General features: G+C 39.1%; 1 protein-coding gene across 8 annotated transcripts in view; it reads right to left on the bottom strand.

The window, feature by feature from the left end:
* Positions 1 to 14,042, bottom strand: part of OSBPL9 (oxysterol binding protein like 9) — a 69,808-nt gene that overhangs the window by 55,540 nt on the left and 226 nt on the right. For 3 of the 8 annotated variants that reach the window (XM_068953120.1, XM_068953124.1, XM_068953114.1), the window contains exon 2: positions 1,928 to 1,978. Coding sequence is in view for 6 of the 8 variants with exons in the window: in XM_068953124.1 (XP_068809225.1) it covers positions 1,928 to 1,978 (51 nt within the window). In the remaining 2 variants the exon portion in view is untranslated. Of the gene's footprint in view, positions 1 to 1,927; positions 1,979 to 2,240; positions 2,269 to 2,523; positions 2,542 to 13,568; positions 13,876 to 14,042 lie in introns of those variants that run through there. The other 5 variants (XM_068953121.1, XM_009683234.2, XM_009683235.2 and 2 more) reach the window with 5 other exon arrangements.

Genomic DNA, 14,042 nt, shown 5'->3' with positions numbered 1-14,042 from the left:
TACACTTAGGTCAGGACCTAGGCATAGTACAGATCGCAGAGATTCCTCTCTGAACACCTCTTCCTAAATATGCCATGACATAGGACAAAAGACAGAAGATGAATCTTCTGGCCCATGAAACATGGTTACCAAATGAAAAAAGATGAGAAACAAGCTTTTAGAAACCTATTAAAGGAAAAAGGAAGTATTTTTAGGCATATCGCTTAAATTACATGTCTGTTTATGTTCACACCTACAGTTACAAATCAACAATTAATCTAAACAGAAAACCTCTTTGATAGAATTTCAGCTTGCAGAAGCCCATCTGTTCAGCTACGGCTATTGCTGTCGCTGTCATCTGCCAAAAGAGCTGCTTTACAACAATAGTAGGAGGAAAGACCCTTTCCTCCCTCACAATAAATAAATAAATAAATAAATAAAAATACACAGACATTCAGAGAAAGAAGTCAACAAATCTTAGGGAAACTTCAAAGAGCAATCTAGGGTACAAGGGTGGCAGATGGGGAAAGAGAAAGGGACTGTTTTTTCTAAAATACATAGAGAAGGGATAATGTAATATTGAACAGACTGTTCACTTTTAATATTCCTTACACTGACAGGCTGAGGCCAACCGCCACACTGACAGGCTCACAACACTGTTAAAGCAGACAAGTTTTTTCAGACTAAATTTTTCCACATAACACAAAAAACATTCTCATGAATCCGTGGGAATACAGTTCTGTAGAGAGTGGTTTGAGTTTACATTACCTTTAAAGAGATTATAAATTAAGATACCAATACATTAAAAGGGGGAAAGAAAAGTGCAATAAGACACCTGGAATCCACATGAATGGGGACTCTCCTTAGGACTCTCAGAAGGTTATTGAGACCCCTTTATTAGGCCCACGGAAAGGCAGGAAAGGAGTAACAAGAGAAGGAAGCAATAAATAGGAGAAAAAGAGGCAGAGTTCTGCTGCAACCTACATCAGATCGTGTGTCAGACCGCAGAGCACCTTTCCTGTATTCCCCTTACTTCAGTACTCAACAGCTCCCATTCACACCCACTATCCTCCTGACACTTCCCCAAGCTAGATCGGCCCTTCATAGCATGGCTGCATACTGAACTAGAGAGCTTACGAGAAATGGAAATAAAGATAGGAAAAGGACTTATGCAAGAAAATGTCTTGCTAAGTGCATGCCCATAGAGTAGAAACTGGGCATCTGCAAAGATGTCACGTTCCCAGCACAGCTCCATAGTGCTGCTTCAAGGTACACCAGCGGGCATTCAAGGTTAAAAGTCCCAAGCAAAAGAGCCGCAGAGAGATAACGCTCCGCTTTCCCAGTCTGCATCTCCTCGGCTCTGTCTCCCCTTTTTTGTGTCCCCCTGCAGCACAGATTTCCAAAATGTTGCCCGCTGTGTTCTTCCTGCCCTTTCCAGTCCTCCTTTGTTTCCCTTCCTCAAGCCTGACCCCCTGCTGCCTGACATTAATACACAGCATTGCAATACTCTGAATGAAGCAGTCAAGTGGCAGCACTAAAGAATGTCCCAGCTGGCAGAATGGAGGACACAGTAACAGAGTAAAGACAGATCAGAAGGGCAGAAGGACAGCAGTTTTGTTACATCTTCTGTGGATATAGAACATAATTGTATATACATACATATCCACAACCACAAAGAAACGAGAACTGCAAACCACAACTTCTCCATAGCATTTGTTACTACTAATCCATCTTACTTTGCCATGTAATGCTTTTTTATCCATAAAAATGTAGCTAGCCCAGCATGCCATTTGACCTCTCATGTCTTCCTTCTGTAAATACTTCCACTATTCCAGTATTTTAGAGAGTCAGGAATGGAGTCCAAACCCCAGAATTCTCCTTGCAGTTCTCTCCACCAGGCCATATTATCCACAGTACGTCATGAAGCATCAAAGAAAACAATACTTACCCTGAGTCTAACGCATCCTCGGCGTGATCCTCTCATCATTTTGTCTTTTGACTGAAACAGGGGAAAAAAAAACAACAGAGTACTGGATTAACAAATCTAGTAAGAACTGCAAGGAGAAAGTTAGTTATTTAAGACAACTGAGAAAAGAATAAAGCATTTTGGTATAATATTTTATTGATTGATTAAATGAAACTGATATTGTTACAACACAGGTTAGCTCTGACACAAAAGAGAAAACACCACCATGGTACGAAAAAGGAATCTTTTAGAAAATAGGAATACAATATCATACTTCAAGAAGTTTTGTAGATACCTTGAAGAAATAGTTGGGAGATTCAGTCTGCACCTTTATGAAAGCAAGAAGAGGTAAAGAAAAAAGGCACTTAATAGGAAATACCAAAAACTGGCACAGCACTGATATTACATCCTCTTCCTTTCTCTCCTACTGTCATAAAAGTGGCCGTATAACAAAATCCAGCTGTGTAGCAAGAATTGTACAAATGAAATTATATCTCTGTCAGACAGGTCCCCAGATTTATCCCCCATTTCATACAGATACAAGTTTCACGTTCAGACAAGTTTGTATGTCTACTCACAAAGTAATGCAGCCTCCTTTTATGCTAACAGTTAGAAAAGTTACGGTTGTAGCCATCTAAGCGATAAGATCCCAAATCAGAAAACAGGAGCCCTCCTTACTCCTGTGGACTGGCCCACCTCGCAGCTAAACTACTGAATCTCTTCTTCAGTAGCTTTATTTGAAGCAATGACAAGTGAATTCAAAACCCAGACAACACGAAACAAGCAGTTCTAAACAGCCAATTCAAGCTAGCTTGAAATTGCCGTGTCTTAGACTGTCGGCTATTCCCAGCACTGACACAGGCAGATTTTGTAAGCAACATTTTGCCAGTATCACAAGAGTTAAGGGGCAATACTGGCAAGCCCATGTAGCACACACACACAAATCCTTTAAGATAGAGAAGAAAGAAAATATTTGGGGGAACTCTAAATACTTAGTTTTCTGATAGCATTTAAAACATCTTCCAGTTTTCAGTTAATTCCCTCTTTCTTTTCCTTAAAGGAGAAATTCCGTGCCATTATAGCCTTCGCTCTGAGGGCAGTCCCCTTCTAATAACAACCTCTTCTTCCTTACCATCCAAATATCCAAACTACCTTCTTTCAGGTCATAAAAACTCCCACTGTAGTTTGATGACCGGGTTCTCAGCTGTCAGCTACTGAAATATCCTCTTCTTTCCAACAGTATTTTAACTCTTCCATGTAGGCAACATACAGATGTGATGATTACGACCGAACTACTTAAACTCAAGCCATTGGGCAATGAAATCTTATTGATATCAGTGGGGGGAAAAAAAGACAGGAACCAGAACTATCAGCAACAAATTATTCCTCATCTGGCCGCCCATTTGAGAGAGAAAGCTATGTGGAAAGCAGGAAGTGGTCACAGCAAGTCCTATTGACTAAAGACAAATTAAAAATATTAGAATGACAGTTTGAAATCAAGTTAAGTTTTTGCTGATCTCCAATTCAGTCTAACTTGTCAAAGAGTTTTTTTCTCAACATTAAAACCATCGGAATTAACCTACTTGTTTTCCTGTCGATACAGGTTAGCTGCTTAGAATCAAACAGATTTAAAGACCAGTGGTGCATTCATAATATATTCTATAGATGTACAATTTCGTCGCAGATTTCCTAAATAAAAACTTCCACATAGGAAAGATTTTTGAAGAGTAGTTTTTAAAGCACAAGACCAGATACAGCAAAAGTTACGCCGATCATTTTCTATTTCAGATTGTATATACCTTAGACACACCTCACTGAAGTATACTTACACGTACGTTTTTACAGCTACTGCCATAAAGATAACTAGTCCCTAAAATGGGAGAGCCCTATTAAGAGCTTACTCCTCCCTCTGGTGGTTTCAGGAAGAAATATTGCCATAACCTTGACATGCAAGTAAATTCCTGCATTGAGGATGCAACTCTGCAGCAGTTAAAAGAAGCCTGGCAAGATTACGGTGGTCTGACTGTCCTGGTCACACGCTCCAGGCACTCCTGTATGCCAGGCAAAGCACACTCAGGGAAGTAAATCAGACAAAAAGTGAAGGTATCAAAACAGCAATTTGGTTTTGTTTGGGTTTGAACCAGCTAAGCGAAGGGAAGATGAGAACCAGTCCTCCTGCAAGGGTGGGCAGGACCACACTGATTCAAATTTGGCAGATTAACTATCATCTCAACTGCAAAAGATAATGTAAAAGCCTTAAGGATTTTTCCCCTCTTTTAATAGGATGCAAATTAAGTTTAAACATTACAATTCTTAATATCTTTAATCTGCAAAAAGATTCACAAGATAAATCAAAGGTTCAGAGCAGGCTCCTATGTGCTTCTCCCCACTGCAACAATGCCACTTTAAAGTGGCATCTGTCTGTGGAAAAGACATCTGTCTTTTCCACTCTTTCTGTCCACTCCCTCCAAGAGAAATTTGGCATAAGCATGTCTATTCTGGTAAAGCTGCCTTCAAGACACAGAAGAGGTTCTCAGCTTTCACACAGAGCTTTAATTGGTCAAAACCAATTGTAATGAAGCGCTAAGTCTGTTCATTCCACCTGCGTGGAACACAGCACCTACCACTGTAGCATCCGAGCTCCCTGTGCACTGAAGCACACAGCTTCCATCCCTAACAGTGGTGTGTTCTCTCATCAGAATATAGCAAAGCTTCCACAGATTGCTGCAGGACAGTACTTTAAAACATATCTCAGTTGACATTTTATATTTGCCCCTGCCTCAAAAATAACATTTTATAAAAAAAATATATAAATCAGGCAGCTCTCCCTTAAAGCGCTAAGTTTTACCCTGTGGTTGACGGGGAAAAAATTAGACAACTTCATCTCTAGTCTCACAGTGCAAAGCATGGGTATCCAGAACATCCTACGCTTGTCAAACGTTCTCCCTCAAATAATGCCATCCTGTAACTGTTTTGAGGAATGGTTCCATTTCACTGAAAAAAATCTCATATCGCAGAAAGACATGTTGGAATGGCTATTTAAAAAGTTACACTTTTCTTTCTTTTCACATACAAAGTTTTAATACACAGCTATCTTTTTTCAGTGATCAGTTTTGTAAATGTACAAAATGACATTTTCAATACATTTTGGGACACAGTGTACAGATTTTGATGATAATGGACTTGAATAGGTTACAAGCAAACAACGAGATGATTTCTAGCTGAAGCTCAATTGAGATTTTGCAAAAATAAACAAAGATATACACTACCATTACACTGGGAATGTAGATATCTGCCAAAAAAATGGCCTTTCTTAGTTTCCTTTTTATATCCACAGAGCAAAGTTGATGAACTACCGAAGTGATCTAATATAAAGCATTTCGAGAAACCTACAACTTCTTCGAGAAATTAAAATAATGCATGGCTCTATTAAAAGCGCAAAGAAAAAAAAAATCATCTTTAGAATTACTACTATTTCAAGAGTTTTAGCTATTGCCTGGGAAGTTTCAGATCTCAATATAAAATCCAGCCACTGCCTGCCTCCCCAGAAGTTCACAGACTCAAGTTCTGCTACTAGAAGACCACGTTGTCAAACAAATATCTAACCTAAGTACACAGATGAGCAAAACTGTTCAAGTCATTTATTTCCTTTTAGGGAGGAAGTACCTGGAACAGGGTCTATGTATAACAGTGATTTTGCAGTTTAACTGCATCTAGAGGAGAAGCCTTGGTTGGGACCAGTTTCTAGAACAGCTATTGTTCTGCTCCAAATTCTAAGGCAACCCTCATTTTTCAAACAGAGATAAAACCTGACAAAAACTCAACGTGCTGTTCCCAGCCCATCACTATTCTAGCTCCCTTGTCTAGCAAGGGACACATGACTCTCAGCTGCTTGAGCACAGGAACAGCTGTAACAGCTATTTAATCGCCTGCTCTGGAGTTGTCAGTGCTTACAGAAGACCTACAACTTCTTTAACCCCTTTAACCGTTCTGGGTCAGGTGCAATTCACAGAGGGCCAAAGGTGAATCTAACACCCCAAAGTTGCTTGGCATCTGAGGTCCTCTTACTGCAGGTCCCGAAACTGAAACCAAATAGGTGCTGCTGGTTTAGCTGAAGCTTTGACTTTTGTGGATCTAGTCACAAAGCAGGAACCAAAACACTACCACAGGTAATTGAGGATGCCCACAAGGGCACTATTAATTCCTAAAGCCTGATCCATGGATGTAAGAAAAGTGGATTTTTTTCCTAATATCTTGAGAGTGTGAGAGGCAGAAGAAACTCATGTTCAGTAGGAATACGCCCACTATGTTCAGAAAAAGCAGACAGTGTAAACCCAACCCACCATTAAACAGCAAGGAGAAGCAAAAATTTTTAAAAAGCGTCCTACTTCTTAAGTGTTCAGAGACTCAATTACATTAAATCAGTAACTTTATTCCAGTGCAAGTTTATATTTGCATATGCCTTGACTGATAAGAAAGAAGGCTGCAACAACTGGCTTCCTAGAAGCTATGGAGAAATTCAGGTTTGCTTTTTGTAGGGTCAGTGTAGGCAATTAAAGTTAACAGCAAACAGCAGAGGGAAACGTGCCTTATATAGGCTGTAAAATTTTCTTCCCAGAATAAAATTATTACTCTCTAAACTTTGTCTCCTCAAAATACAAATTTCTAATGTTTAGATTATATGTTAGATTCCAGATGACGTACATTATTGTTCACTCTGCATATCAGCGGGGGCAGAGCAAGCTTGTATTTCTAGGGATTCAATATGCATAAACAATGCTCACTATTCAACATGTTGGTTTCCTCTTTAATGAGGTAAATTGCAGCATGTGGAGTGATTTCTAAGTACTCCTTCATAGCAAGCACCTATATGTTGGTGCTTTTACCTCCCTTGAAAGAATAGTAATGCAAATCTGAGAAAGCTTGCCATATAGTTTAAATTTTAAGAGCGAAACCTGTGGCCAAACTGTAGCCATGTATCACTCAGAAGTTGCTCTTTATGGGGCCCATTTAACCCCGACAGATGCCATGTAAATCTGAAAAAGATAAGGCAACAATTAATGATTCCTGACATAGAAAAGCATTACACTGCTTCTAGAATCATACCAGAAATTAATATACGAGATGCTTTAATGGGATCAAATGTAAAGTTGTGAAAGATACAGCACAATCATAGGGCCTTCCTTCCACCTCTCCCCCAAGAAGCACAACTACAGACTAAAAAGCCCATACTGGATACCTGATCATTTTGTTGATCTTTTCAACTTTCTAAATACTATCATTGCTAATTAAAGCTCATACTGAAGTACTCTAAAGTATTTTAAATAAAGATGTATTCATTTAATTGTCCTTCTCATCTGGTAATTCATTAGATCGTCAGTTAGCTTAACCGGTCGATTTGCCAACTGCACTGAGAAAAGGTTTATTAATACCTAGAAGTCGTATACAAAGTTGTAACCTATCAGAAAAAAAATAACTTGAGTCTGCATTGCTACCAATTTTATTTTGCACACTATAGTAATAAAAATACGCAGTAGATGAGATTTTGCAGACATAATTCTGTAAGTGAACAGATTTATTACTGATCCTCAAATTTAAATATTTGGAACTAAGTTTTTAGTATTTTAGATTTGCATAACTAAAATCTTTGGATCCGTAAACAGCACATGAGCTGTACACTACTGATTCACCAAACAGTCCCATCTTCATCTAGATCCTATATTAGCACCCAACTACATTTGTCAAATTATTGGAGTGGACAACATGGCTGACTTTGAGAGGACAGATGACTCTCAATTCGGACTGCTAGTACAAAATTAACCCATCGAATATTTTGAATAGACCTGAGCAGTCAGAGTAAGTTTACATCAGACCAGAAATGTCACAGATCTGCAGTGCAAAGTAACGATCGAGTACTGAAAGCCCTAAAACCAGACCCATAGCCTCACTACCAAAGAGCACAGATTAATTCAGCATTGCTGAAAGCAAGCACGCTTTGTCCCCAGGCACATGGTGGAAGAGATGTCACACAGAAATCACTTGCATTTGTTTCCAGGAAGTAAGAATTGCCCAGTTATTTGAGTGACTATACCCCCAACCCCGGAGGAAAATATAGTGCCAGTCATTAAATCCTAGTTATCAAATTCTAAGAAAAACATCAGATTTTTTGAAATATTATGTTTCTAAAGACAATGGCATCTATAAAACTGTAAGGGGTCTTATGTTATGCACACAACCGTGGTAACAGACTGATGTATAGCTTCCAGTTTGTTGGATTTATTTCCCTCCCAACAAAAAAATAAAATAAAATAATCTAGTCTAGGAAGGTAGGAAGGGTTAGTTAACACGTTGGCTTGCAGATTTCTACCTCACTTGTAATCTAAGACTAACAAATGGAGAAATACCCCTTCTCCCTCTCCCACGCCCCTATCCCAAAGGGGATAAAACCTTTACTGTATAGAGTTTTTATATAAGATGAAAAAATATTTCAGAGTTAAAAAATATACGAATGCTTAAGAATACTTCCACATTGTAAAACTCTATAATGTGTTATCATCTTGCTTAGGAGACTTTTCTGTTTACAAAAAGAACCGTTGCACTGCTGCATTAAAGGATGTGCAAAGCAAAGCCACATTTGCACATTTTAAAAGAGCAGTATACACTAAATATAAGGCAAGTATAAAAAGAGAGGTTTGGATCACAGGAAAAGAAAGATAAATTGGTTTTGGCCACTTTAAGGTTTACTTTTTATTTTATTGCCTTGGATTTTACATGGTTAATTTTACATGTTTCTGTCTTAAGTGTATGTATCTTGATTGTTATACAGTCCACTATTTAAATTATAATCCTGTTACAAGATATTCAGACAATCAATCAAACCTGTGATACAAACATACATGCAAAATTCAATTTGAATAGTGTTGAGTAATAGCCATCTTAACATTTTTATCCTGTATCTGTAAATCCAAAATAATTTTCCTTTTTATATCAAGTTTGCTCACAGTTTTGTCTGTTTTTATTCGACTCACTGAGCTGTTTTTAGTGCCTCTGCAAGGTATTACCAGTAAAGGGAGGTGTCACGTTAGCTGAGAACAGAAAGCAGAGCCCTCAAAGGGAATGTTCGTACAAGAGCAGATCTTTTTTTCTGTTTTCTAGGGATTTTTGCATGTAGCTGTTGATCGAGAAACTGTACTTGGGAAAGCAGAAAAATGAATTCAACTAAAATTCTCTCTAATATAAGACACTGAGCCATGACTCCAGGTTTGGAGGCATCATCTGAAATCAAGTTAGAGAGATTTGTTTCCAGGTCTAAATATTCATGAAACTACAGCAAAATTTTAGCCCTACTCCTCAATACCTGGATTATACATTTCGCAAACAGTTCTTTCAATGCAATCAATATCAAGATTGCTTACTAGCTGCAATCTTTAAAAAACGTGAAGGGAGAAATATTCCTAAAGCACCTCAGCTGCTTCTTCTCACAAATAGTTTCACATAGATTTTGCTCCTGAAAGAGTTCAACCAGCATGTTCTACAAAGTAGAGTTTGATGAAATGATTAACAGAAACAACAGAATATTAATCTGTTTAATCTGCATTTAAATCTGTTCTTTAGGAACGTATTGATGAGAAAACCATAAAACAATTGGAGGTTGCCAAATGTTGTTTCAAGAATATACATTATAGAGTTGTCATACACAACAATGTTTTCTGTCAACCCTCATTCACTATACAAGGCAACTGTTTAAGTTTAGAGCAGTATGAGCAGTTCTCCTTGCAGTACTGCCAGACATCAAAAATGCACAAAGGTTTTAAATATTTTATGCAAGATATTTTATGGAATTTAAAAGAGGAAAGATGCACAAAGGTTTTAAATATTTTATGGAAGTTATTTTATGGAATTTAAAAGAGGAAAAAATGCACTAAGACCCAAAATTCACCTAATCTTCTAAATTAAAATAAACAAAAAAAAGGAATCACCATTACATGCAGAAACTACAAACCCATTTATGAAAACTGAAATTGCAGACTGACCTTCCTATCTACTGGCCCTGGTTTTAGCACTGTTTACACAGCTATGCCACTTCAGCTTTCAAGCTATTACACAATTAAAATATTTATTGAAAGAGTACACTGAAAACAAGAATTTTAAAAAGGATATTCTAATTTCAGCCTTGAGGGGGTCTCTGGATTATTTCTAGAGGATTCTCAAGGGTAACTGAGGCTATAGCTGATGTGTACTTAAGCCAGGACTGCTGCCAGAAAACACAAACAAAAAGCAAATCCCATTCACCTCCCTCTTCTGCCCTAGCCATTTCTTTGTCTTCATGCTATCTCCAATACAATGCCAATACACAATTGTTTACAGCCATGCAGAAAAACAAACTACAGAACAAATTTAACTAAAAAAAAAAAAAAAAGAGCAGAAAGTTATTTCTCAGCTGGAATCCAACTCAGGGAACAACCTCAAAACTCCAGTACCAGCAGAAGGCAGAAATGAGCCAGCTGGGGATTGTTCTTTTAAATATTGTCAGCCCCTGCTTAAAGCTATGTCCAGTTACACCCTGTAAAAGGTGTAATGCTTCAGCACACCTCCATGCACTACAAAGGAAGACATACCTCTAAGAGAAAATATAGGTGAGCCCACAAATCAAAGACTATTGGGGGAAAAATAAGACATTTATGAAACCATTGGTTGAACTGATTCAAAATGACATGCAACAATTTACTTCACAGTTTGCTCTTCCCCCCCTCCCCGCCCTGCCCTGCCAAAAAAACACATAAACCCAACAACAAGATAATCATTCACTTTAAATTCAGGCAGGAGGAAGTAAAAGAAATACAACTGAAATTAACTAAAAAAAAAAAAAAACTAGACTTTGCAGAATTGAATTTGTATTTTAAAACTCTGGCAAAAAGAGAGACAGAAGAAATTTAACTGACAATACCAATGGATCTGCATGCAAATGATACCTTTTGCAGCTACCAGACAATCATTTATTGGAACAAAAACAGGTGAGACAATGTCTGGACTATTAGTCCAGGTTTTACTCTCTAGAATATATATATAAGTAAATTTAAATAAATGTAATTATAAGTAGATTTGAAGATTTTCTTCCTCTTTCAGAATAGAAATGTTACAAGCATAAACTGCAGAAGAAGAAAGTAACAAAAAGCAAACAAATTCTGGCATTTAAAAAATTGTTGTAAAACTATTTGGAAGTGTGTGTGAGAAACAAATGTGCCTTGATACTTCCAAGTAGTAGTACTAGCAGTCACTGCAATACAACAAAGTATAGAGGAAGAAATATACAAACTAAAACCCAAGTAAGTGTGAATATTACATTGTAACTTTCTTTGACTCAGACTTAATGTAAGCCTTTTGCCTTGCTTCTGGAAAGCTGTTACCATGTGAGAAAAGTAAACTTAATTCATTTGCTTCTGATGCATGTATTCAATACACATTTAGGTCAACATTTACTCAGTTTACCAAAAGACAAAGCATATTAATTTAGGGACTATTTTCCACAAGCCCAATACTATTCTACACTAACTCCGTTTGGGTGTTTATTCCACATCAAGGGTACTTTTGTGCAGTCTGTTTTAAGCTACTTCCCAAGAAGACTAAACAATACTAAACAATAGAAGGACACATCTATGAACAGATGTACTTTTCTGGATCTTGCTCTGATGGAAAGTTCAGCTGCATGCAAAGTTACTATCCTGCCATTTGCCACAGCCCTTCTGACAAAAGTTAATGCCCGTTGGACCTACTGGAGGAAGTGTTTCCTGCATGAGCATCATTTTGGATTGAAAGGGGCTAGGCAGTCTGCAAGAGGTGATGAGCAGGTAAGAGCAGATGAGTGAGCTAAAATCTCTTCCACCAGCAAAATTTTTTCCAGATTGCATAGCTATACAGCCAGCTAGCAACAATCTCACCCTACCCCACCCATGTATTACACTCATAGGTTAGAGCCAGTTTCAGGGTCAAAATCATTTGAACAGAGTCATACCGTAACACAACTATGTTGCTTCAGAGTGAAACTGGCTCTAAGGGAAGAGAGTTCATGACTGTCTATATCCGAACACACAGGTAAGCCTTTATTTGAAAATACAAGTATCCACATACAGAATCACAGGGGAAGCAATAGCAAGCCATTTCCCCACAGACGTAAAGCCCCCAAACCTGCTAACATTCCATATTAAAGCTGCTTATTTACTACAGTCTTATAAACTACCGTTCAAAAATTATTACTCTAAAGCTAAAGGTAGAGCTGAAAGAAACAGTATCCTACTACCCTCTCAGTACTAATATTAGTACTTGTGAGACATGTGGTCAACCGGGACTTGGTCTGCATTCTCTCATACCCAGGATCCATCTGACCATCCAGCCCTATGAGTGATTATGCCAGCACACAGGAAGAAGCGTGCATGCAGCATGACCAGTTCTTTTGGCAGCTAGTCTTCAAATACCTTAAATTCAACATGATACACACCCTTACCTACAAAAGCGAATTCAAGTATCTGGAAAATGGCATAAGGACTTGACAGATACATGTGCAGAAAAGATAGCACATAAATAAAGAAAGCATTGTAAACTAAATGTTAACTGTAGGACTTTATTAGTGGTAAAGGGACACAAACTAGAGGAGGTGATTTGATTTCTTGATCTGCAGTCGAATTTCTAGGACAGATAGTTAAAAAAGAGTTTTTAAAATTATGAACTAAAAGCTTGCATAATAACACAAAACATAATAAATTGTACAGAATAAAAGCGTAAACCATAGGCAGGGATACGTAATCACAGGAAAGAATGGAAATTAAGAACGGACATTGTTTAAATGAATTGAATGAAAGTCACTGCAACGATCAGAATGTTCATCGCATGCACATTCAGTAAACGTCAGCACAGATTTCTATTTCTGTAGCTGAGCAATTAATGTCTTTACACCTTGGACCTTTATGTACACTGTACTAACTCATCTCAGGCAAACAGCTGACATTTATAGTTCCTTTTTAATGGCTGTTCAAAAGTACTTTTTCTTCTCCACTCATATTCCGGGTAAGGGTAAAGCAAGGGTTTTAAGCGTACTAGAACTAAATTTGGTCTAGAATCCTTAACTTGTTTATATAAACTCCTAGGGCTGGAGATCAAAGCTCTTTCCCAGTAGAGTCAAATACAGACTTTGGAAAAAAGTATGCTTGTGTATGCGCATATACTTTCTCAGAAAACAAAGAGGAAGCCATGAATTTCGCCCCACGGTACCCCCAATTATGTTATTCACCATAAACCTCTTACCATTTGTTTACTACAGGTTAAACTGACGCAGTGACAGTAACTGCTCTGTGCCAGCTTATCTTTGCATGCACGCGGCTCTGCCAGTAAGCCTTCCCATTTTAGGGCATATCCATGGAAAAAAAAAAAAAGAGCTGCAGTGCTAAAATATTTGTAACTTATTGCATATTTTATATAGGAAACCAAACAAGCTAGCAACTCAGTATCCCTCAGTAGTTAAGCAGAGGGTCAAGACGTCTTGTCAGCTTAACATACTTTCAAAGTTCGTGTTGGAAAGTAGGAAGTGGTCAGCGGAAACAGGAGAGTAAATCTCAAATTGGGAAGCAACCTGCTGCTTTGGTAGCGGACTCAGGCTGTACGGCGAGGGCGTTTTCCGTGCTAGGAAGAGAGCGCAGCTCCTCTCAGACCCTCCCGGGGAGGGCGGCAGCCTCCCGGCCCCGGCCGCCCGGGCGGCGCAGCCAAACCAGAGTCCCGCTGGACAGAGAGGGGGGACACGCAGGCAGCGGGACGCAGGCGCCCGAGGCCATCGCCCAGGCACGACCGAGCAAGGCCCCGCGGCGGGCGGCGGCGAGGGCGGCCGTGAGGGAACCGGCCGCGAGGGCGCAACGGTCGCTCCCGCCCAAGGACCCCGCCCAGGAGACGACGCCCCCTTCCCCCCCCCCCCCCCCGCTCAGCGCCCGCCGCCAACAATAACAACGCCGTCCCCCCCCCCCCCCACCACCGATAAATCTCCCAGCGCAGCCACCCCATTGGCTGCTCCCACCGCCTCCTCCTTCCCCATTGGCCGCCCCAGGCCTTACAC

The sequence above is a fragment of the Struthio camelus genome, chromosome 8 (assembly GCF_040807025.1).
Source record: "Struthio camelus isolate bStrCam1 chromosome 8, bStrCam1.hap1, whole genome shotgun sequence".
Lineage (NCBI taxonomy): Eukaryota > Metazoa > Chordata > Aves > Struthioniformes > Struthionidae > Struthio > Struthio camelus.
The sequence above is the reverse complement of the archived record's forward strand: the minus strand, read 5'-3'. Positions and strand labels throughout refer to the sequence as shown.